Genomic DNA, 26,229 nt, shown 5'->3' on the forward strand with positions numbered 1-26,229 from the left:
TACGGTGCAAGGAGGGTGTGAGTGTATCTCTCTGTGGATGCCAGAAATATTTTTTCGAAATGACGTTTGTTGAGGGGATTGACGGTTTTGACTTTGTCGAGCAATTAGGCACACCTATCACTCGTCATTAATTAAGGTTATTTTATGTCATAGCAAACGGTCTTCACATTTCACTAGCGAGATCAGTTTCTGCTTTCTAAATTTGAAAATCGACTTAGTTGTCATGAAAAAAAATGAAATTTCACACCTTGATGAAAACCTCACACCAAGAGGAATTGGTTCTCAGCGACAGTTCTTGTCCTTCTTCCATTCTTGGTCCTCTCACAACTTCTCACGACTCCACACCTTTGAGTGACTACTCTCATTCATATAACGAATTCTCTTATGATCAGAGGTTTCTGTTCAAAAAGCACAATGATGAATCGACTTGTTTATCGCATCACCACTTGTCATTCTCTTTCAATAAGAATGTGAACTATTGGCTTTTGATGTCTCTCTTCATGATCATGATGGTAGTCCTAGTACTAGTCTTTTCATCAACCTATTTCATATCTTTAAATGTTTTCAACAAGAGTCAATCCTCCAACCAAAACCATTCTCAAAAAGAAACAACTTTTGCCACCAGAGTTGTTTGTGGAGTAACCTGCGTTCATGGTGATTGCATTACTGATGTCATTAATGGAGATTATTGTAAATGTCATGACGGCTATACGGATCTCTCATGTGACAAGGTCATCTTTGACTTTGATAGTGATCAAGCTCTTCTTTCGACGATCGCAAGTGAAGTCGTGGCCATAAATCCAACGAATTGTCTCAATCTCTTTAAAAGTTACATTCCTGCCTTTGGACTTGATAGCGATTGTTATTCTAGAAACAACACGCTATTCGTTCAATTAGGAGCTGAACATCAAATCTTTGGAAGATACTTTAATTACTCTGGTCAAATTCCGTTTAAAATCAATGCACTTCCGAGACAAACACCACAAGCAATGTTAGAAGTTGTACCAATTTCTGGACTAGGTGCCATGATTCGAACTTCAAAAAGTTATCGATATTCACCCAATGCACAGCTCAACTTTAAATTTTTCACAAAGGACTCACCAACCTCCAATAACATTAAGAATATCAACACTCCAGATTTTATAATTCCTTCGAATAGTGTTAAAGCATCGCCAACAACATTTTTGGTGAATGTTACACAAAGAGGATTAGCTTGGGATGTTGGCACGGGCTCGAACGGATTGGATCCGACACTCCTTCCAGCAAGTTTTTTCTACACCACCAATGAATTTACTTGTACAGGTGTGAATTGTTTTTTGGAAGCTTTTTTGACAGGACCAAGTAATGGTTATACCACTACTTTTGCTTTTGACGGCTCTCTCGTTAATTCTTTGTCAGGCTATCAATTGATCAAGCTTTCTTCCTCTCTTTTACCCTCCTCATTTAAGAATGGATCCATTCTTACCATTGGTGCGACATCCACAACAAACACTCTTCAACCAATAGCATCAAGGAATGTCGCTGCAAGTTTTAATGACATGGCTACAATGATCAACACTTTTTATGTGCTAATTGGAGGAGGTAAAACTCAATCCATTTCTGGAGGAAATGTGCAAATTGTTGTGACTTCTGTGGATCCTGTCAATTATCCATTAAGTTTACTCTCAAATTTAGCAATTAATTGGCAATGCGTAGGTCCCTCTGGGAGCAATTGTGGTCTTCAGTCACAAGGTCTGTCAGCCTCTATCAGCAATGCAAACCTCATTCTTGGAAACTATGTCATTACAGCAGCTATTGGAAGTTTCACAACTTTAACCACAAATGTTCAAATTGTGAATGCAGTTCCCTTGCAGGTTACATTGTCACCAATTCCTGCGTTTACATCAAAAGGATCAACAATTCAATTTTCAGCCCTTGTCACTTCTGTGGAAAAAGCACCTTCGATAAGTTTTGACGTTTTTCAAAACAATATCAAATTGAGTGATACCCCAACCTATACGGCAAACCAAAATTCTAATTCCTTTTATATGAATGCAGCATTTTCTACCGTTAACACTATTCCATATTCATCTCTTCAAATTATCATGTATTTGAATGGAACCTCTTTCAACTTTTCTACAACCATCATGCCAAAGCCATTGAGATTTGGAACGTGTAGAGTTTTTTCCTTTCCCGATAATGCTAGCCCAATCTATGCCTATGAGTCTGTATTAGCATTGACATGTTCTTCAACTATTCCTGAAAAAGATGTGAAATCCGTTACGATTGACATTGTGGACTCATCTACCAATGAATTGATGTATGCTGTATCGAGCACTAAACAAACATCAGTAATGACTCGAGTTGGAGCTGGAAATATGAACATTGTTTTCTCGCAAACAGATCATTATGGTGGCGTTGTCACCAACACAATTCCAATCTCTGTCTCCTATCCAACAAGTGTGGACCCAGGTACCTATACATTACAACAATGTGTGCAATACGTCTACGATCGAGTACTGCCACCATCAAACCAAACAACAAATATTCTGACAGCTAATTATTTTGCAATCCTATTGAACATGTGTGCTACTGGCAAATATACAATAAGTGCATCACCTCTCGATGTTGGTCTCATCAACAGCACACTCTCTACAATATTTTCAACAATCAATGAAATGAGAACAAAAGTATTCCACTCGAGTGTGGATGATTTGGCTGCAGAATATTTAACACCACTCCTCGTACAAGTAGTTTCTTTCACTAAGACCTTAAACCTGTACAATAATTTGTTGTTACCAACTTTTGGTAATACCTGGGCCATTCATGCCAAGTTTATTTTACAACACATCAAACCTTCAAGAATTTCCAAGAACAATTTAATAGCTCTTCAACAAACACTGAACGATGTGTATGCTCAACAACCCATCTCCAAGAATCAACCATTCTCAACAATATCTTCTCAACTGTTGGATTATGTAAAAACCATCACACGATCGTGGGAACTACAATTCATCAGTAGTAGTAGCGTAACAGAGTATTCCCTCAATTCATTGAAAGGCAAAATTTCCATTGTGCCAAACATTGCTGAATTTTCTGGATGGACAACATCACTGGTTGGAAATGTCACCATTACGTTTCCAAAGAATGGTCTCACAGACGCATTTTCCACTTCACGTTATCGAGTGTTGACTTCTGTATTTGATTTTTCAAGCATTTCTTCGAACTTGATTCCAACCTCGAGCCTTCCTTTGATTCAAAATATTTATTCCATCGATATCAAAAGAGAAAGTGACGACTCAGTCCTCGCTGTCAACAATTTACAACAACCCATTCAACTTTTATTTAACATTTCCACAGGCAGCCTCAACTCCACTCTTCTACAATTGTATTTGAACAATAAGGCAGGAATCGTTTGTCGGTACTTTGATTCTGTATGGGTCAATGATTCCACCATTGCAACCACCGTTCAACCCGTTATTCAGAAATTAAGTTTTTCAACTTTCAATGCTATCACTAACACAACTGTCATGACCAATACCACCACCACAACCAATCTTGTCATCACCTGTGAAACGCGTCACTTGACTTCGTTTGCCCTCTTTGCCGATATTTATCCCTCTCCACCATTCATCAATGCCTCAACCAATTCCACAAATACCACAAATCTTGATCCAAAAGATCCAGGAGCTGTGGTCGCACCTAATGGTTTGGGAGGAGGTGAAATTGCCGCCATTGTGGTTTCCATTTTGGTTGTATGTGTTCTTGTACCAATCGTTGTGGTGCTGTTAGCAGTGATAGGATTTTATGTGGTGAAGAGAAAGCAAAAATCTAAAACGGTAACCAATTCTCATATCGTCACCAGTGATGCCGTTCTGAGAGAATTCGAACCTAAAAGTAATATAGCCACTCAAGGTTCCTCATCTCCTCTCTTCATTAGTGAATATCGGTCCATGAAAGGAGGTGGATTGGCTGCACAGAATGATTTAGTGACTTCACAAAGTTCTGTAACTTCGAGTCCGACCACTTCGACCATTGTGACACAAAATGTTTTAGGCAAAAAGTATGAAATTATTGAGAAAATTGGAGCTGGAGCTTTTGGAGCAGTCTTTAAAGCATCTGTTTTGAGCCAGAAATCAACGGAGAGTGCTCTTGTTGCAGTCAAGAAAATTCAACTTTCTGGCCTTTCAGAATTGAATGAAAAGTTTAAGGAAGCTGTCGCCATGTTCAAGATGAAACATGAACATTTAGTTTCACTCGAAGATGCACTCATCGATGAAGCAAGCATGTCCCTCTTCCTTGTTATGAAATATTACGCTTACGGAGATTTGGATCAATTCATCAAAGAAAAGAAACATCTCTCTGAAAAGGTACTGAAACAAATCATTGTTCAAGTATGCAAAGGTTTAAAGTATTTAGAGGAAGAACGAGACATGCTTCATCGTGATGTGAAACCATCAAATATATTCATTGAATCTTTCGATACCAAGAGGAATAAGATTAAGGTCGTGTTGAGTGATTTCGGATTGGCCCGCGAGAGTGCCATGTTGCAGTCGATGAGTTTTGCAGGTACACCCTTCTTCATGTCGCCACAAATGTTAATAGGATCCAAGTATAGTTTCAATGCAGATGTTTTCAGTTTAGGATGTAGCATCTTTGGTTTGACCACATTTGATTTAACAGTTTCATTGGCTCAACTCTATTTACAAAAGATGTCCAATACAGAGGAAGTGAAAGAGTATGTGAGTGACAAGATCAAACAATGCGGCGAGAAATACAGTGATGGATTTATTAAGACCGTGTTGGCCATGCTTGAATATGATCCAGAGAAGAGACCTAAAGCGTCTCAAGTGCTGGCCATGGACTTTTTCAAAGATGTTCAATAAATTATAACAATCTTACAGGTTGTTGTGAAATTTAAAAGCATTGAAAAAATGTTTTTCGAGAGAGATTTATGAATCCTCTTATGCACATGCACTGAACAATTTAAAGCACGTTTCCAAAAAGAGAAGAGGGTTTCCTGCTTCAATCAAACCAAGACGAACATTCAAAAAAAAATCACCAACAAACACAAGGCTATTGTAGCCGTTACATTTCTCTTCACCTTGTTCCGTTCAATTATTTAAAAAAACAGAGAGAGGAACAACATGTTTGAAGGCATTGCCTCCACAATCATTGTAAAATTATTGGGAGATTACATTGAAAATCTTGATAGTAAATCACTCAAGATTGCAATATGGAGTGGTAGTATTAATCTCACCAATTTAACGCTGAAAGCTTCGGCTTTGGATACATTTGATTTACCCGTATCGGTTGTACAGGGGTGTGTTGGAAGCATTGATGCTTCCATTCCTTGGCAATCACTCTCGAGCAGCCCGGTTATTGCCAAAGTGAGTGATGTTTTTCTGGTGGTTCAACCTAAAAAGTGTGATCACGTAGGTTTTCTATTTGGTTTTAATAATTTGGAGATTATTCGCCTTGCGACCAATCATTTACAAACATTCTCTTTCGTATCATCGTATGTGATTCGATGATGGTCACAAAAATTGGATTTCACTACCCTACTAATTATATAATGTTAAATATTGACATACATATGCTTTAATTTTCAATCAACATTTACAACTCTCAATCACATAACAACAACAACTCAACATTGTGGATTCCGAATTGTCGAAACAGTACGACGAAAAAGCCGAAAAAGCACGTGCACTGCTTGCTAAGCAACGTGCTCTTCAAAATCACGAACTATGGAGAGAACAACAAGAGTTATTGAATGAAGCAGCAGGTTCGGAAAAGAAAGAGGAAAAACAAGGAGATACCTTCGTCTCACGATTGACCGAAACAATCCTCAACAATCTTCAAGTTGAAATTTCGAACGTTCATATTCGTTATGAAGATGGATCTAATCCAAAAAATCGTATTGTTTTTGGTCTAACAATGGAAAAACTCTCACTCAAGAGTTGTAATGACAGTTGGGAGGAAGTATTCATCAAAACAGCTCAACAAGCATTCTATAAGAAATTACTTTTACAAAATTTGTCATTCTACATGAATAATAACGAAGTGGAATTATTTTCAAAGTCTGGAATGGACACCAAAAAATTTTCACTTCACATGAGGAAGATTATTACAGAAAACAAATTTTACAGAAGATTTATTGTCAGTCCAATTAATGGAGAATTAAAACTCATACTGCAAAAAGAAGGTCAAATTGACATGTCAAAGCCCAAACTCATTGCAAACCTGTTTTTAGACAATGTAAATCTTTGCCTCGATGACAGACAATACAAAAATTTATTGTCAACTTTGGAATACATGACCAACTATGCAAAATTTGAAAAATTCAGACATTTAAGACCAAAAAGCGATTATGTGTCAAGTGAAAAACAATTATGGTGGGAATATTTGGTACACGCAGCAAAAGATATTGTGGAAAAGCAACATTTTACTTGGGAACAAGTTGAGGAGAGAAAGAAGGATCGTAAAGAACATATTGAGCTATTCAAGAGAACTAAGGAATATCCTTGGCAGAAAAAACTTTCAGACTCTGAAAAGAAATCATTACAAGAACTTGAGGACAAGCTCGATTTTGACGACATACTCTTTTTCCGAGAATTAGCTCACGAAGAATTAAAAGTGGAAAAGGAGAAGAATAAGCACATGCTTGTTAAAAAAGAAAAATCTGGAGGATGGTTTTCAGGATGGTTTGGAGGTGGCACAAAAACGGCATCTACCACGAGCACAGAAGAAGAACCTGCATCACCGGTGGTATTCGAATTCACCGATGAGCAACGTGAAGAGCTTCACAAAACGATTGGCTACAACGCAAAAGAAAAGTCTCAATCTCTTGAGTTACCTGCTGATTATGTAGCCTATCAAATTAATTTTTTCCTAAAGCAAGGCGAACTTAAATTGAGAAGCGCTCGTGTGAAAAGTAGCGACTCTGAATCAGCCATAGTGAAAGGTGCTTTCAACAACTTCAGAACAGAAGTTGGCGTACGAGCACAAGGCTCTGTAATTGTACGAGTCACATTGGAAGATTTCGAAATTACCGATCACTTTTCAGATGTGACCCAATTCAAGAAAATCGTTTCAAAACGAAAGGAATCGGGTCAACTCGCCGAAGTACTTGTTGAAACAAAACCTTTGGATGGAGAGTCAGACTTGAAACTCCAAGTGTTGCTTCAACAAGTAGACATTGCTATTAATATTCCTCTCATCCAAAAGATTCTTTCCTTCTTTATTATTCCATCCAATCTTGATTTTTCAACTCTACAAAGTTTAGCTATGAAACAATTCGAAAATTTACAACAACAAGCACTCACCCAACTGAAAGTTGCTCTCGAATCCAAGATGATTATTGATTTGAATGTACTCATTTTAGCACCAACATTTATTGTACCTCTTGATCACAAAGATGAAAATTCAAAGGTTGTTTTGCTAGACTTAGGTAAATTAAAATTCAAGAGTGACATTGATAAAATTGAAAGAGCTAGAAGAATTAAGAACGAAACCGTTGAAGAGAAGGACTTTTACGATCGGTTTGATATAGAATTATCAAATATTCAAGCGATGATTACCGATGTTTCTAGTTTTAAGAATAACACCTATGTTTCAGAGAGCTCCAATAGTTTCCAATTGGTGGAAAAAGTTAATGTTGGTTTGAAATTGGGCTTGCTCATCACCAATGATCCCAACTATGCTGGAACAAAGCTAGAGGGAACTATCCCAAATATCAAGATTAATTTATCTCCAATGGCCATGAATACTATTATCAAAATCACAAATAACTTCCTTGTGTTGGCGGACAATCCAACAGGTAATAGTAAGGAAGATGTGGAACTCAAGGGTGCCATGAAGGTTAAATCTGATCTTTTGACAGACAATCAATGGAAGAATTATTGGGCAGAACTCACAGAAAATGGACGTTTAATGCTCTATACGAATGAAAACGATCTAAAAGCAGCTGGTTGTATCATTTTGAACGAACGATCTGTAGAGTATCAAGAACGTGATAAAAACTCAGAATTGAACGCTCTACAGTGGTGTGCAGTCATTCCACAGGATACAGGACCCACAACTGTCTATTTTGAGGTTGAAAATCAAAATGTTTATGATAAGTGGTTCAACCTTATGATAACCAAAAATGTGAATCGAAAACTTGTCCTTGATATAACTAATACAGAGAATGCAGAAAATGAAGAGGTACGACAAAAGAAGGTGAATTTTAAATTGACGTTTAATCTTGGAGAGTTTTGTGCTTCCCTCGTTTACAACAAAAAGATGGACAACACTGAAAATAGTCCAATTATTGATTTGCCTCTCACAGACATCAAGTTACAAGATTTTTCTGTGGACATGGCAGTCCGTAATTTTGACATGATCATGAATTTTTCTCTTAGAGCTTTTACCATCAGTGACAAGACTACTCGTCTCACCGATAAGTACATTATTACATCAGACTTACAATCAGACAAACGTTTGGCAGATTTGACACTCATACAAGTCAATAATAGAGAATCTGAATATTATGGTAGAAATGCAGATTTATTGTTGGATGTTACCTTCCACAAAATTCTCTTCAATTTTGACCCAGTATCCCTCACTACTTTTCTATTGTATATTTATGATGTCATCGAGTTGACACAACAAATTGAATCAAGAGTTCCAACAATTACTCCAGCAGAAGCCAAGAAATACGTAGAAAAAAGAGACAAGAAGAGGAACACCCTAGATTTGCATGCTTCTCTATCAGAAGTAAGCTTGGTGCTCGTATTACAAGACTTTTCCAATTTTGCAACTGCTACTATTGCCAATGCAGATGTTTCTTTTGCAATGAATGAAGCTGCCTTATATGTGAAAGGAACAGTCGGTAATTTGTTGGCCGTGGACAACACTAATGATGGTTCAATCTACAAGGAAATTGTTGGTCTTTCTTCTTCGAGCGATAAGTCACTCATTACCTTTTCCTATCATCAGAATAATGAACGTCCTGCTAATTTGGATCCCTCTCAGCCATATTATAACAAGTTTTTGAAACTTGTTCTCGAATCTGTCAAAATAGTTTATTTGAACAGAATTATTGTCAGATTACAACACTACATGCAAAATGGGCCATTATGGGACGTATTGGCAGCAGGTGGTAAAAAAGTATCAGAAATTTCTAAAGACTCTGTTGTCAAACAATATGAAAGTTTAGAAATGTTTAATATGCATATCACTTTATTGAACCCTCTTGTCATTGCTCCAATGGCTTTCAATAATCCAGAATGTATTGTTGGTAATTTGGGTAAAATTAGAGTTTCAAATTCGCTTTTTGAGAGAAACAGTTGTTGGTTAGAAAGTTATGATATTTCTTTCACGAAAATGAATTTACACACCATAACCGCTCAAGATCCAATGACCTATGTGGTAGGAGATATGGATTGGATTTTGGCTGTTGAAAGGCCTGTCATCAATACAGAAAACAAATTCCCTGGTGTCTCCGTTGATATTAAGGTTTCAGATGTGGCCATGACTCTCACACAAGAACAATATCAAATGATTTTCAAGGTTATTGATGGTAATGTGAATGATAATGCTGGCTTTCCAAGCATACAAGATAAGAATGACAAAAAAGATACTTCATCAACAATAATCACCACTCCGTCTAAGAAAGAAATCACTGAGCAGGATGCTAAAATTACAGATGTCACTGTTAAGGTTCTCTTCTCTAATTTGAATTTAACAGTCTCAAAATCAACAGAAGACTCATTAGCACGTATGAACATGTATGATCTCAATGTTGATTTTAATATGAAGCGAAGTGGTTTGTCGAACACTAGTGTTTCAATCAGCTCAGCAGACGCTCATGATCTCCGAAAATCAGACGGTCACTTTAAAACGTTTGTCGATACTCGACAGGATCAAACATCCCTCACAAAATCTCAGCATTTCCTTCTTGTGGATGTTATTAATGATCCAGAGAAATCCCTTGTGAAAGTAGATGTCAAAATGGGAAATCCTCGTATCATTTTTATTCCTGAAATTGTATTTGATATTCAAAACTTTTTCATGAACATGAGGCCACAAAAACCACCAAAGGGAAAGATTCTCTCCTTTGAAAATATGCCTGTAGGTGACATTCATATCAACACAGACATCACTTTGGGAGCCGATTTATCCTTGACTCCTACAAAGAGATTAATTGTCCATACCATTGAAGGAGGAAATATTGAAATTAACGGAAATGGACATACCATTGAACTTCCATTCGTTCAGCAAGTTTTCAAAATTGAGGAAGGAATGACCTTAACATTGACCAACGTAGTCATTAAGAAAGAACCTGAACACAAATTGGAGGATTATTGCGAATTGTCAGAAAAGTCTATCATTGTTTTTGGAAATGGAAGCAAATTCATCAGCAACAAGGAAGGAGCTATCAATGAAGATAAATCAAGCACCATTGTAAGCGTGTTTGTGGACAACCCAAATGTCATGTTCCCAGTTAAACCCAACGATCCAAACAGCAGACTTTTAGTAGTGAGATCTCAATTGAAATTCAAAATGCAAACCAGTGCTACAAAGCAGCTTTTTGTTGTGGGCATTAATGAATTGTCCATGTTTGTTGACAGTTTCCAGTCTTCGAGTCAATCCATGGCGAAAAATAATATTTTAGAACCACTCTCATTGGATTTAGAATATTTTTCAGAGCACAAATCTCGCACCGATATTTTGAGTGATATTAAGGCAAAAATTGATGGAAATATTAGGGCAAGAGTTTCATACCAAGATGTTAAAATGATCACTGAAGTGGTGAATCATTTCACAGAAGCCATGAAAAAACCCAAGTCAACAGATAGTAGTTATCTGTTGTCGGATGATCATTTAACGAATCATCTCTCTGATAACTCTGAAACTTCCGATGAAGAAGAGGAATTCGAAGAAGCCAAAGATGAAATAGAGCATATGGATGGACAATTTGTTCTCAGTGACTATGTCGAATCAAGAGATACCATTTCAAAACCAGCACCACTCGAAAACATCTCTCATGACCCTATCAGTAACGCATTTTCATTTAGTTTCGATATGAGTTCAGATCAAACACTGTCCATTCTTATGGTCGATGATGTGAGAGGCTACGATATCCCACTTATCACATTTGTACTTAAGAAAGTTCACCTAATTGATACAAAAATGACACAACTTGGAGAGAAGACCTCCATCAAAGCGAAAATTATTGGCTACATCCAAGCAGACTATTACAACTTAAAGATTGCTTCATGGGAACCAATTATTGAACCCTATGGCATTGAATTCTTCTTTAGAAGAAAACCTACTTCCAAATCCACAACAGCAACCATTGATCGATTTGAAATTCGAGATTTGGACATTCCCAAATACAAACAGTTGTACCATTTGGAGGAATTTGACGGCCTATTATTGAACGTCACTCAATCCATGATTAACACAGTATCATCAACAGCCAAACTCTGGAAAGAAGAATTCTACACTGAAACTAAGGTATCCAAGAAATTTGATCCCTATTGCATTCGGAATCATACAGGACATGTCATTAAGCTCATTTTCCCTTACAATACACAACTTCAAAAAGCAGATGTATACGAAATTGGAACAGGTCAAGAGGTGAACTTTTCACTTCCAGAAGATAAAGCGCGAGGATCCTTGCATGCCATTACTGTGGACGTACCAGGATTTAACAAGCTTCAATTAGAGTTAAAACAAACTGGAAAACAACACATTAAGAATACTCGAAATGAAGTTTGTATGGTTGACAATGATTTAATAGAAGGCAGAAAAATTATTACCATTAGTTCTGGCGTACAGATACGAAATATGTGCAACATTTCTTGGGAAATTGGATCTCTCAATATTGGAAACAAGAGTATTACACGATTCGGAGTGATTGCTCCTAAAGAATATATTGGTATTCCAATCACTAGCATACCAGAAGATATTCTTTGCATTCGACCAGTGTTGCGCAGCACTCAGAAAGAAGAGGAATCGTCACAACAGGGAGGAACATCAACAACTCCCAATTACAATTATCAATGGAGTGTACCATCTGGAGGATTGAAATTTACCGAGCTTCTCAAACTCTACAAGGGCTCCAAGAATGTGACCATTCCAAACACCTCTGGACCCAACATGTTTGCCATTGTGAGAACCAACTTTGCCCTCGAGACTGATTATCAAGAATTTAGACAGAAGTACGCGGAGGTGCCTCTCCTTTTCCAACGATTTTATTGCACCTTGGATATTAAGCCTCCACTCTGCATTGACAACACGCTCGGAAAATCCATTGACTATACTCTCATTTCACAAACACAAAATAATACTCGAACAGTCGTTCAAGAGGGAACCATGTCCAAAGGAGAACGTATTTTCATTTACTCTGCTGAAATGAATAATAACATTTTATTGAAAGTGAAAATGGGAAAAGAATGGATCGCAAAAGAACTTGCTCTCATTCACCTTGTGAAGCGAGAGAGCAGTAACAGTAGCAGTGGCATGCCACCTCAACATTCGACTCATATCACTCTCGAAAATGCTACCAACAACATTTCAAGAATTTACATTGACTACTCAGAAGGAAATGCCTTGGCCTATCGTGAAATTGTTCTCTTCTCACCTTATTGGATTGTAAATCATACGGGAGAAATTGTGGCAGTGAAAACCTCTAGAGACCGCTACTTGGTTACACCTGGAGAAAATCTCATGTATTCAGAAGCCTATGATCGTGAAAAGATTGCCGTCATGGTCGATAATTCAGGTGCCAGTACCAATTTCTCTCTCACCAACGTTGGTACCAGTGGCAACTTTGCAGTTTCTTCTGACACAAAGAAATACTCGATTGGTTACTTTATTTCATTGGGAGAAGGCAAATTTTACAGAACTAAAGTGTTGACTTTGAGTCCACGTTATGTTATTGTGAATTCGACCGATGAGAAGATTCTCATTCGACAATGTTTCACCAATAATGATCATCTGGTCGTTCCCTTGGAAGTAGAGCCCAACACCAATGTGAATTATTATTGGAAGGAATTAGAAGTGAATGAACCACAAATTTCAGTGAAGGTGGCATCCAATGACAAGATTTCCTGGTCTGCACCATTCAAAACCAATGCTCTAGGTGAAACCTTCCTCAAATTGAAACACGAAGATTATCCGAATAGACCAATCGGATTACTCTTAGCAGTTGATGTTCAAGAAACACAAGGAACAGTATTCCTCATGATACAGAAACCAAAGAAACCACCTTATTTGATTGATAATCAACTCGATGAAGAAGTGTTCTTTTCACAAAAGGGAGTTGATAAATGGTGGACTGTGAAGCCACTTCAAATGACTCCCTATGTTTGGGATGACAATAAGGGAGCTCACGGACTTCAACTGCGAATTGGAAATGTGATTATTAAGGATGATATTGACATTGATCGAATTGGAAAAGACAAGAGAATTAAGTTGGGATCAAAAGGAGTTGCCTATCTTCGAGTGAAACCAGTCGGTCCAACCAGAGTTTTAATGTTAACAAAAGAAAAACTGCAAAGTGTGAACAAACTCATTACACAGAGCTTCAAATTGAAACGAAAGAGAAGATCCACAAAAGGAGAAAACATCAAACCTCTCATTAAGCATGTATCGAGTGTTGGTTCCTCCATGCACGGTGCGTCTGGTAGTGCCTCAGAAGGTCAACTTAGTGATTTCACAGAGGAAGAAGAAGAAGAAGAATTCAATCAGTTTATGCTCGCAGAAATTAATCAAATTGGAATTTCATTTATTGACAATTCTCCGAGTGAAGTGGCCTACCTGTTACTGGGCGGCCTTACCTTGCGATATGCCACCACCGATAAGCATCAATTTATTGAGGCACTACTGTATCGATTGCAGTTGGATCATCAAGATTACAATGCTACGTATCCTGTCATTTTGTGTAATATTAATGAGCCTGGACAAGAATTTCTTCACTTTAGCATGTGTCGATCCATTGAAAATAATACCAATGTCAATACCTTCCCATACATGTCCATTACCATGCGAGAAGCACGTTGTGAAATTGATTACATCTTTATTTCCAAATTTGTGAAACTAATAGGTATTCTTTCAACAAATGAGGAACAAAGTAATGAAATTGATGGACAAACTGCGGAGAGAATGGCCAAACCGGTTGAAATTCCAAAATCTGAAGCTGATGCAGAAAAGTTTTACTTTGAAAATTTAGAATTGCATCCTGTCAGGATTTATCTCACATTCAAATTGAATCACGAAGGAGATGACAGCAATCCATTACTCATTCTTTTCAAGTCACTCGGTGTCACTTTCACTCGAATTGATAATGCCCCAATGAAATTCAATTCTCTCATTTTGAGCCATCCTTTCATGACTTTAAATGCACTCATGGATAAGATTAAGAAGCACTACATTCGTCAAGCGACTGTCCAATTCTACAAGATTCTTGGTTCGCTTGATATTATTGGAAATCCAATTGGTTTGTTCAGTGACATTGGTACTGGTGTTGTTGACTTTTTCTATGAGCCAGCTTCTGCCATTACAAAGAGCCCAGAAGAGTTTGCCAGTGGTTTGGCAAAAGGTTCCATGAGTCTTTTGAAGAATTCTGTACATGGTATTGGTAACTTTACATCCAAATTGACAGGAAATGTCGGTAATGGTATTGCCTTTTTAACCTTCGATAAAGAATACAATCAACAACGTGAACGACAGGCCAGTCAAAAACCCAAAGATATTAAGGAAGGTTTGGCATCGGGAGCAAAATCACTCTTCAGAGGAATTTATGGAGGTGCCACTGGTATTGTGACACAACCCATTAGAGGTATTCAAGAAGAAGGAGCCATCGGTTTTGTGAAAGGAGTGGGTAAAGGTATCATTGGAATTCCACTCAAACCAGTAGGAGGTATCATTGATATGGCCACACGAACCGTTGAAGGAATTAGTAATAGCAGTACCACGATTTTCAGTCGAGTACGATATCCTCGAGTGTTGGCCGAGAATGGTAGTGTCGTGAGATATTCCTTGACAGATGCCTATTCCAAATATTTGACAGTGACCATTGATGACGGCCAATATGCAAAGACCAACAAGCCAGTCTATTACATGCCTGATTCAACGAAACAGTTTGTGTACCTCATTACAGACAAGTATATCATGAAAGTGGATCATGCAGATAAGAAGGTGAAATGGAAAATGGCCTTGTCTAAAATCAAGTCCGTAGAATTGGTCAATGAACCACACGATGCCCTCAAAATTGTGAGCACAGAAAAAGAAAAGTCTGTATTCGGAAGTGGCAGCAATATTGTTCGTCTCTTGGATTCACTCGATAAGGAATATTTACACAAATTCAAAAACAAGTTGAATATTGAGATTGCAAGAGTGTTTAAAGAACAATCCGAATATGAGAATATCGATTACTAGGGTGGTAGAGCAGTTTTCAAGCATCAATAATTATTATTTTTGAAATCATTTTAAAATAATTACTATTGCTGTGAAAGTATACTTGTTTACTGAACCGAATAGCTTTCCTAGAAAATTCTAAATAAAATTTAATTTCTTTCCATGATGATGAATTTGTTGTGATGAAACAGTTTCAGGTCGGAATGTGTTGGAAGAAAATGATGAAAGACTATCAATATAGGTGGAGGAGCAATTATTGAGTTTGTGTTTGCGTTGATTGGAGTTCTTCCTGTTTCAATTGCTCCACCAATTTCTTCCATGATGGCTTCTTGTGCCATGTTGGCTCTTGTGGAGGGAAATATCTCTTTTGCATGGCTTTCTTCTGTTCGTCTCTCGATTTTTGAAGAATTCTAGTCTCTCGGATGTATCGAATTTGAGATTTGGAATAACGGGCTGCCATTCGGCAAATTGTTGTTGTGTTAAACATGTTGTTGAATGATGGCGAAGGACTGATGAAAGGCTATTTTTTTTGGATTTTAATTTTAAAAAAAATTCAATTTGAAATAACCTTTGTAGACCTCACAGAAAACATTCGAAATGATAAAGAAGTGACACTTGCAGCTGTAAAGCAGTTTCCACAAGCATGGAAATACGTTTCATCATCAGAAATTAGAATGGCATGGATTTTGCTTTAGAGATGGTTCAACAGAATGGATTGGCTTTACCCTTGAATTTTACAAACGAAAGAAATAGTTTTGGCTGCTGTCAAGCAAAATGGTGAAGCATTGAACTATATACGTCCAATGCAACTTAAAATTGAATTGTATTGAACTTAATCAGTCAAAATAGTGGAACTATAAGCAGAATTATGATGGTGGTAATTTGGCAATGGACAAGGAAATTGCATTGGAAGCAATCAAACAAAATAAGAAAGCACTTCAATTCGTAGAAAAGTACTTACTTTTAGATCGTCATTTCATTATTATTGAGAGTAATATTCCAAAATTTTCTCACTTGAATTCTTTTGATTAAATAAATTGTTTTGAATGCAGTCAGAAATTGTAATCGCCCACTGAGTTTTGATAATTTCCCATTAAATTTTGCTTCTGTTGAGTTAAAGAATGATCGAGATATTACATTACTGACTGTTAAAAAGAATTATCATGCATTGAAATATATGTGTCTGATAAATTGAAAAGAGACAAAGAATTTATGTTAAATGCTGCCAATCAAAATGGATATTCTCTTAGATTTGCATCAGGTGAGTTGAAGAATGACAGAGAGGTAGTACTGACAGCTGTAAGACAAGATGGTCTTGCTCACCTGCTAAGGATACAACGTGATCAAGGAATTGTATTAAAAGCAATCAAGCAAAGAACAAGAGAAAGATTCAGAACTTGTGATGAAAGCTCTCAAATGCAATGGTTTTGTTTTGCATGATAGTAGTGGTGAATTATATCAAAAAAGAATGAAGTATTGTTATAATAGTGTTTGTTTGGGGAAATAAATATGATATTATTATTGGCAATTTTATCTCCATCTACTTTTATATTCTCTCTAAGGTGAAGGATGTTTTCATAAAAGGAAATTTGTGTCTTATGATAACCAATTCTGCCTGTAAGCATCGTCCTTTCTTTGCATTATATGTGAAGACAGGTCTGTTCAGTTCACAACATGGGAGCTAGGAAAATTCTTGATCCTAATCTCTCGTCAGCCGATGAGTGGTGAAGACAGACACGTTACGTTTCAAAAAGTTAGGACTTGTTGACCACAGTTTTGAATTCAAAACTCAGACATTTTGGACAAAGCGCATTTCAGTTTCGAATATAATTTGAAACAAGCCAACCAGAGTTAAACGAACGCTTAACCAAAATCATCCATCGACGTAAATAGAAAAGCGGCTTGGTTCCAATCCTTCACAAAACACTTCATAATTAAAAAACAAAACGGATTTAAAAAGACTTCCAAAGACTCAAGCAGTACAATTCATACTTTCTCTGACTTTTGTTGATTGTCAGTTTTCTTCTTTTGATGTTGAGAGATTACGCATATCCATTTCCAAGTTGTGGTGTGACGAATCAGCTGTGTCCGTTCCCATAATTTCTTTTCTCCAATGATCCTTCCTGTCTTATTCGGTGACCACAAAAGGGAGACCGAAAGTTAAATTGTTTTGATTTGGCTTGCTTTAACATTTAACTACTAACTCGTCAGTCACGCAGAGCACAACCAAAAAAATATAAATTCTCACGTCACGCAACAAATGAAGAACGACGACGTTCATTCACGGACCAACGAAACACCGTTGTGCCTGTTCTCATGTCCATCTTCCATACCATCTCCTCTTTTACAGATGAACACATTCTCACCCAATGTATCTCCTTTCTTGGATCATCCATTCACATGCTGTTTGGATGAAGCGAGAGAGAGTGATTACATGCTGGAGCTCGTCGATTGTTTGGCACATGCACCATTTCTTCCTCCTCATGATTGGCAATACAGTAAGGAGCTTGAAAGAGGAGGAGGAGTTCTCTCCCAAGAGGACCATTCTTCTTCTTCTTCTTGCTCATCACAACAGGTTGTTGTGGCACCAAATGATTACGACGCAAAGAAAGCATCCATCCTCACTGAGCAGGAGAAGGAGGAGGTCTCTCCTCGAGCTCTATCTGTGCATTCCTCGTCACCACATGCTGCTTTGAGAGTATTTACACCCACGTGGCTACAACATGCATCACTTTTGGAGCACATTAGACAACATCCTTTGCAACATGTGAGGGATTTGGAACATAGTCATCTGTCGAGACTTCTTACCTATATTCACAACAAGGAAAAAGCATTCACATGTTTGAAATTTGATATATTTTCAGCACCTAATGCTCAACATCGAGAGAAAATTAACAAAGCGATGAGTGCTGTTTATTTGGTTTCGGGAAAGCTGTTCTTCCCAAAAAAGGAATACATTCGATTCAGTTTAAAAGCCATCATGGACGCTCTTTCTCAGAAAGAGTTAACGAGAAGAAATTCGATTTGGATTTTGGTGAAAAATCAATTTTATTTTACCACATGTGAAGCTAAGAGAGCGAATTTTCCAAATTGTGACAATATGCTCGAATTGAATCCAGACGACACTGTTTCTTTGAGGAAGGAAGATTCTTTAAATGGATTTTCAAGCAAGGTCGTCTCTCCTACAAGTGCAGTGTTCAAATTTAAACATTCCTCCTTTCAAAGATATCACCCTAGTTTACTTCTTCCCAGTCATCCGATTGAAAAAACGGTTTTAATTTGTAAGAGATTGGCTAAACCTACCTCTCATCCAACAAAGAAACGAAAAGAACATGATATCTGGTTTGTGTTAGATAAGACATCATCACTTGACATGCATGCTGCTGATTTTGATGAGATACCGAAAGATATTTAAATTTGATGCATCAAGGAAAAGTATTGCAATATTTTGAAATGATTTAAATCGAACAATTACAAGTTCGTATTCTGAGACAATGCAAATGTTAAAATTGTCAGCCAATCGCTTACAAGCCTCAATAGCACTCCCGTTTACTAGTATCAATAAATAAATTTTGTACAACAGTGGAAATAACTTTCAATGTTAATTTTCATTATTTCGAACATATTGACACCAATATACACCGCCTAATCATCCTCATCCTCTATTACACTCGAAGATGAATAAGTCGATTTTTCACTAATTAGAGGACAATGCCTATCCAATAAATACCTCTGAAAGGTATATTTAAAGGGAGTGTTGCTGCTACTTTGAGTTTCCACAGCATGTTGTGGTTGCTGTTGTGCATGATGATGATCCGTGCCATCTTGCGTCGTCAAGGGTTGCTGTTGTGACAATTGGCTTGCACTAATTCCATGAATGTTATCATTGGAGTTTGTCTTTCCAATTTTACTGATACCGCTGAGAGTAGAAGATCGAGAGAGAGAAATAGAGGTGTGTGAATGACCTGTTGTGGTGCTGCTTGTTGGCTGATTAAGCATTGGAACAGAACTTTCTAAATCCAATCCAGAAAGTGGTATACTCGGAGTTCGCGTGTGATGAAGAGGATGATGTGAGGCATGACCTGACTCTCCCGTTAAGACGTGTGATGCCGAGAAAGACTGACCGGACGGCGAGTGTGCCCTAGAGGTTGTTGTTGCTGCTGAGGCTGCACCAGATTGCTGTCGTATCTGTTGTTGAGGCGTTTGCTTCTTGATGAGTAATTGTCTCATCATTTCTTCATATTCTTGCTCCTCTTGTTGCTTCATTTGTTTATGCTCAATAAACCATTGAGGAAGATTTCCTGATTCCTCAGTTGGTAAGGTCGTTAAATCTGTGTCAAACATTTCAATAAATTGTTGGTCATTGTGACGAGCATTATTTCCAGCAAAACATTCATATTCTGTGAAAATTGAGGTGAGAGACCAATCTTGTAACTTTCTCATGCATCCAATAACTGTTCCTGTGAGATGGATACCACTAGAACACACCACCATAATCGGATGATATTTCTTGTTCATTAAAATTTCAAGAGCTTCTTTGATAAGCTCATCTGTACAATGTTTGGTATTGTAAATTTCATCGGAATAGAGTGATTTGGAGAGGGATGTATTCAAGACATTGAGTGACATGTTATTCTTGATTTGTAACACAGGCGGAACATGAATTGCGGAAGATGATGATTTTGAAGGATTCATCGGAGCATTGCTCGATGCTGAATTGGTGGAAGTCGTAGAGGAAGGTGTAGTGGTTGTTGTTGCTGCTGTTGAAGATGATGATGGAAGATTGTTCAAGTTGGAAGAAATTTGAGTGGTAGCAGTCGTGGCAGAAGAATGAACAGTTGTTGCAAGTTGGAAATTGGGTAATGAGCTCTGAGGTGGTGGCGTTGATGCAGAAACAAGTGTTCTTGCTAAAGTATATGTATATAAATGTATCAAAAAGTAAATGTCACATTAGAATATTTTCCAGTTTTAAAGTATCAAAAGTTCGAAAAAGAGAGACAATAATTTCGGGCAAATCAATTGAATAAGAATCGGCATTATAAATCGAAGGCAATAATTTGTTCGAATACATTTCTTCCACACTCACAACCATCACTTACGTTTGACTTGCCCATTCGCCGCAATGACATGATTATTCTTGACTCCTCCGCTCAATATACGATGCGAAATGAGCAATCCAAGTTCAATGATTTCAATTTGTTCTTCCTCCAAAAACGTAAGAAATGATTTCAAAATTATTTCTTGCGATAGGAAGAGTATGGTTTTTAATCGGAGGGTTTTGATGAATTGAAATTGTTTTTCATGTTTTGGAATTGAGCTCCGATAAATGCCTTCTTCTACAATTGCAAAAGCATCCGGCACTTCAAAGGCAGAAAGTTTTTGTTCGTCTGCGGATTCGCTCATTTTTTTGTGATGAAAAAAAAATTACTTTTTCAATTTTTTAGCAATTAACAATCCAGAAACACATGTTGCTGTACATTAGAATATCGGGATTCACTCCTATCGTGTTGAATTTAAAGGAGTCTGATTTGAGGCCTCAACACTGTGTTGAAATTGTGAATGAATACTACAGTAAACTGTATGATGGCAAACCACCGACTCCTTTAAGGCCACATAAAATCATTACATTTGCCAATGGAGATAAATTATTGGTGTTCAATCGAGAAGAGAGTAAGTAGTTTGGTACTGAGCAATGTTCTATGAAACGGCAACCGATCATGATTTCAAACTGCTTTCTCTATCACCACGATTCAACCTGTTTGAAAATTGAAATTCCTTTAACCATTTACATATGCCATGACAATATCTTCTTCCTTAATCATCATCATCATCATTTTCTTATATATTCAACAGCTTTCAATTCAAAATTCACTCTTCCCATTCAGCAAATGATTCCGATTTATGATGAACCACCAGCCTGTATTGAATCGATTAATTATGTCAAATCGCCCATGCCCAAGCTTTATCCTTATAACGTTCCGAAATATGTGAGCCTTAATCGGCTCATCCTATTAATGACCGATGAGAAGAGATCAGAACCATTCCTTTCATCGGTGTTTTGGTGGTGCTATCGTGGATTTGTCAAGCCTAAAATTATATTGCAAAAGCTCATTGAGAGATTTGATGTTCCCATGCTCTCTTCTCAATCTACCACTCCCGAAACGATCATGCCATCTTCACCCTCTTCTGCCTTTTTGCCTTTGGCTATATCTTCGTCCTCACTTGCTTCGATGTCACCATCCACTGCAACCGCCAATACTCCATCACCGTTTACCCAAATCATGGGAGAACAAGTTTCTCCCGATGAAATGCATTACAACATCGATGTTCGAAGTAATATTCAACTCTCCGTTGCAAAATTATTACTGGACTGGGTCGAAAAGTATTATTTCGATTTTGACGACAAGATGGTTCGTCAATTAACCAATTTTTGTACTTCTCGAATGATGGAGAGTGTGGCTTCATTCATTGCAAAGAAAATACTGAATGCCATGAAAACTTCCTCTCGCCTACCTCATTGGGAACAACAGCAACTGGAAGAAAAAAAGTTACAGACTGCCTCACAAGAAGGCTCCTCTTCTCCGTTCTCTCCAGGTGCAGCCACAACGAACCTTGACTCTTCGCCTGAATCAAGAAAAGGACAACCCTCAACGCCAAAAAACACCTCTTCTGCTACCACAACAGACGTAAAACAAGTCTCCTTATTGAAACTGGAACCAAGGGAAGTTGCAGAAACACTTACCTTACTCGATCATAGCATCTACAACAAGATAAAATTCACAGAAATGCTTGGTCAATCGTGGAATAAGGACAAGAAGCGTTACATGGCTCCCAATATTATCAATGTCACCACACTCTTCAACAAGATTAGCAATTTTTGTGTGCATCAGATTGTGAGCGAGCCTAATATAATGTCACGAAAGAAAATTCTTGAAAATCTTTTCAAGACGTGTGAAATATTGCGCGACATGAACAGCTTCAACATGGTCATGGCCATCTACAGTTCGTTTGTATCATCATCAGTCTCACGTCTCACTGACACATGGGGCATGCTTGACGAAAAAGCCACAAAACAATACGAAGATATTTGTAAATTTGTTTCCACAGACAACAATCAGAGAATTCTCAGAGATGCCATGGATAAGGCATATGCTGATGGCGAACCCACCACTCCATATCTGGGAATTTACCTTCGAGACTTGGTATTCACAGACGATGGTAATCCAACGTTAATTGACGGAAAATTGAATTTCTTTAAGGCCATCAATCAATATGCCATCATGTTCAATATTTTAAGATTCCAAGGAAGAGAATATTCATTCGTCATGAAAGAAGAGTTGCAAATGGCCATTGAAACCTACAGACCAAAGAGTGAGGATGAGTTATATAGCATGTCCCTCAAAACTCAACCACGAAAGCAGTAAACAGACCTCTGTTGCTGTCAATACATAAGATTAAGTGTGATGCTGTAATTTTTAAAAGAAATTTGTTTGGTCATCTAGGTGATGGTAAATTCCATAAAAATCCTCATTTATATTCATAACGCATGTCAAATATGTACCTACAATTTGTGCAGCGTGTACGATAAATTTATTTCTTTCTCGAGTCCTTATTACTTGGTACAAGTCCAAACACTTCAATGTCACTCACTCTAAATTGTTCAGTTCCATTGAAAAAGGTCTTACTCTTCAAAGATCCATAATACACTCCAGATAGATTGGGTAATTGGTAGGTATGTCCAAAGAATTCTAATATTTTCATCATAACATGTACCACCATGACATTATGTTCATTAAAATGATATCATTTTCAGATGACAAAATAATGGTAAAGTTCAAACTTACCACAATGACTCGAATTATTAATATTACAATCCCCATAAATAATTAAATCTCGTCCACCTCCAAATATGACTCCAAAATTTGCATAGCATCCAATAGCTGCGCTCATTCCACTCTTAATCTTAAATCGAGTCATCTTGTTATTCAAATATGGATTATAAAGCGAGAACAAGAATGCACTCTCGTCACTCTCGTCAGTATTTCCACTGTGCCAACTTTTGCTTGTAAATCCACCAAACATGAATCCCTTATCTGTTTTAATCACGGTAAACGTTGGACCTTTTCCATCACATTTTTGATGAAATGATTTTCCATTGAAACCGTCTTTAGAACCTCTATATAAAACAAGCCATTCTCGTTCGGAGAGGTCTTTGACGAGTCCAAGTTTTCCTTGTTCATTAATCCATTCGAGAATTTGTAAAAATTGTTCCTGAGAGAGGAGCGACGAAATTCGGGTAATGTCCTGAGTAGCTCTCTTTCTTGGTGGAGATTCGATGGCAATTTTTTGTTGCATTTTTGTAGATAATTGAAATCCCAACGATTGTGACAATTGAAAGGACATGGCATTAATGATACGATTCATCCAATTCATGATGGTTGGATCAACGGTTGAGTGATGAGTCGATGATGAACCAATTTCATGTTGTGTATCGTCACTTGAAGATTGATCAATCGTGATAGTGACATTGCTGCTGTGACTGGTAGGTCTTGGGTTTGTAAATTTTTCCAAAACTTCTCCGAGATGAGCCAATCGATTGGGTGACAAGTGATACAATCGAACTTGTTCCAATAAAGTGGTAAATAAAAATTCTCTTCTCTGCTCTAAATCTCCTTCACACCATCTTAAAATGGCATCCAAAATAATATCCTCACTATCCACACGTAGTTCTCCCCTTCCTAAGAGGAAAACGAGTGTTTCCAAGTCGAGGAATAAAAAAGATTTTGTTTTTGAAACTTTTTCAAAATGAGTGTCAATGTAGGTGAGAGCTCGTTCTCTGAGTCTCTCAAATTTTCCAATCGAGTTCACTTTCTTTGTGTGGTAAATATTGGCACTGTTATTAATTGTGCCAAATGTAGAATTGTTTGAATTCATGTTTTGTTGTGAATTGTTTTCACTCGTCAATGTGGATGATGATGACGAATGATTGTTGACAAGTACCTTCGAGTTGTTATTCACATCATCTCGAGTTCCAATCGTATTCATGTTTGCATTCGTATTGGGTGAAGTGCTCGTTGTGGTGCCAATTCCACTTCCTCCTGACAAGTAGAGCAATGAAATGCAATTATGTTCATTCAAATGGACTCTTAAATACTCTTCACATGCTCGACACAATTCTGTGAATTGATACTTGTCTGAAATTTCTAATAAAGGAACAACCAAATGTTGCTCAATTTGATACACTTGTCCACTATACATGCATAGAATCATTTCAACAAATAATTGCTCGTCATCAATATCCTCATAGGAAGATCCATGTTCGTTGGACAGACCTGATAATTCTGTCACAATTTCAATAACATTTTGTTGTGAATCTTTCCATTGTGAATTAAACATGGCAGCAAGAACAGGGCTATACATGGATAACATGAATTTGTGAGCATGAATTTCTCTTCCTGATGGAACAAATCGAATGGAAATGTCAGAATAATAGTCACCTCCAACATTCAAATTTCCAAATAAATCGTGTTGTTGCAAGGACATTTCTTGAGCAATGACAGGACTATGTTTGCCCATTTGTGACGCATTGGTAAAATAACTTTGATTATTTCGAAGGAAGAATCGAAGTAATTTCTGATGTGGTAATATCGAAGTCAAGTCTAAATTAATAAATTCTGTCAAGGGTGCTTCCATGTCATTTGTCAAAATATTTTGACTATCACCAGAAGATGACGAATTGGAAGTGTGAGCCAAAGATGATGAAACACCCACCACTGTAATCGTCGATGCTCCTCCTCCAGCATGGTTTCCACCACTGCTACTTCCAAAACTATTACTATGTGAATGATGATGACAACAATGAATAGTCGGAGAGGTCTGTAACAAATCATCGACTGTAAAAGAATATTCAGAAATTCCTCCACTCCCCTTGTTTCGATTTCGTTGATGATTAATAGGTCTCTGATGCTCGTTCATCGAGGAAGATGAAATGTTTTCGTCCAAATTTAAATACAAAATTGAGTTGTTATTGGAAGTCGTGGTGTTGGTCGTGTGGTTGGTCGAAGGAGAGTCTCCTGAGGATGAATTTGGTCTTCGATCTGCAAAATTCCAAGAAAATGTATTGTTGTTTTGTGAATGATTGGACGGAATGGATGGCTGTGGTTGTGAATTGGTGGTCAAGGCAGAACTAACACTTGAATTTGTCAAAGAAGAAGAATTATTGTTGTTGTTGATAAAAACTTCTCGATTTAGAGAGAATTTTCGAGTACTCACTCCCATCGATGTAGACGAGGATGTTGGTGATGATGCTGTTCTTGTTACCACATTTGAATTGTTATTATTATTATTCAAATTAATATTCAAATTATTATTCAAATTATTATTATTATTACTTGGAGACAACATGGTGTTTTTTGAGTTTTTACAACTTGTTGAATGGGAGACCGAATTGAATGATGATGGCGATGATGGAGATGATAGGGATGTGGTTATTGGTTGTGATTGAGAAGAATTTGTTGTTGTGGTTGTTGTTTGGATGTTGTTGTGAGAATTCCGTTGTGACAACGCTGAAGAACCACCACCTTCGTTACCCAAAGTGGTTGAATGAGTTGGATGATGATGGTTCGTCGATGACGAGAGAAATCGTATGGTTTTACTGTTGTTGTTATTGTTGTTGTTTTTAGGGTTGGGATGACCACTGTGATGAGTCATGACAAGTGTCAATTTTTTTGAAAGTGAACTCGATTTTCGGAAATTACTCCATGTCACCCGAATATCAGCATTTGCTAACAAAACTGAGTATGAATTCGCAGAATATTCGAACCAATATAATTATATTAT

At 37.4% G+C, this 26,229-nt stretch overlaps 6 protein-coding genes across 6 annotated transcripts; 4 read left to right on the forward strand and 2 right to left on the reverse strand.

Moving 5' to 3' along the window:
* Window positions 1–233: 233 nt before the first annotated feature.
* FDP41_006092 (uncharacterized protein) lies at window positions 234–4,865 on the forward strand (the record flags this gene model as incomplete). The annotated part of the gene is made up of 1 exon (XM_044709689.1): window positions 234–4,865. One exon carries the CDS (start codon window positions 234–236, stop codon window positions 4,863–4,865), a length of 4,632 nt encoding a protein of 1,543 aa, XP_044559331.1.
* A 261-nt stretch (window positions 4,866–5,126) lies between these two features.
* FDP41_006093 (uncharacterized protein) lies at window positions 5,127–15,411 on the forward strand (the record flags this gene model as incomplete). Its single annotated transcript, XM_044709690.1, has 2 exons — window positions 5,127–5,414; window positions 5,662–15,411. The coding sequence occupies 2 exons, from the start codon at window positions 5,127–5,129 to the stop codon at window positions 15,409–15,411; spliced, it is 10,038 nt and encodes a 3,345-aa protein (XP_044559332.1).
* A 2,239-nt stretch (window positions 15,412–17,650) lies between these two features.
* Window positions 17,651–18,805, forward strand: FDP41_006094 (uncharacterized protein; the record flags this gene model as incomplete). The annotated part of the gene is made up of 1 exon (XM_044709691.1): window positions 17,651–18,805. The coding sequence occupies one exon, from the start codon at window positions 17,651–17,653 to the stop codon at window positions 18,803–18,805; it is 1,155 nt and encodes a 384-aa protein (XP_044559333.1).
* A 230-nt stretch (window positions 18,806–19,035) lies between these two features.
* Window positions 19,036–20,793, reverse strand: FDP41_006095 (uncharacterized protein; the record flags this gene model as incomplete). Its single annotated transcript, XM_044709692.1, has 2 exons — window positions 19,036–20,297; window positions 20,490–20,793. 2 exons carry the CDS (start codon window positions 20,791–20,793, stop codon window positions 19,036–19,038), a joined length of 1,566 nt encoding a protein of 521 aa, XP_044559334.1.
* A 485-nt stretch (window positions 20,794–21,278) lies between these two features.
* On the forward strand, window positions 21,279–22,814 carry FDP41_006096 (uncharacterized protein; the record flags this gene model as incomplete). Its single annotated transcript, XM_044709693.1, has 1 exon — window positions 21,279–22,814. One exon carries the CDS (start codon window positions 21,279–21,281, stop codon window positions 22,812–22,814), a length of 1,536 nt encoding a protein of 511 aa, XP_044559335.1.
* Window positions 22,815–22,980: 166 nt separating this feature from the next.
* On the reverse strand, window positions 22,981–26,100 carry FDP41_006097 (uncharacterized protein; the record flags this gene model as incomplete). Its single annotated transcript, XM_044709694.1, has 2 exons — window positions 22,981–23,138; window positions 23,235–26,100. 2 exons carry the CDS (start codon window positions 26,098–26,100, stop codon window positions 22,981–22,983), a joined length of 3,024 nt encoding a protein of 1,007 aa, XP_044559336.1.
* Between the last annotated feature and the right edge of the window lie 129 nt (window positions 26,101–26,229).

Source organism: Naegleria fowleri, assembly GCF_008403515.1.
Source record: "Naegleria fowleri strain ATCC 30894 chromosome Unknown tig51, whole genome shotgun sequence".
In the NCBI taxonomy this organism is placed as follows: Eukaryota; Heterolobosea; class Eutetramitea; order Acrasida; family Naegleriidae; genus Naegleria; species Naegleria fowleri.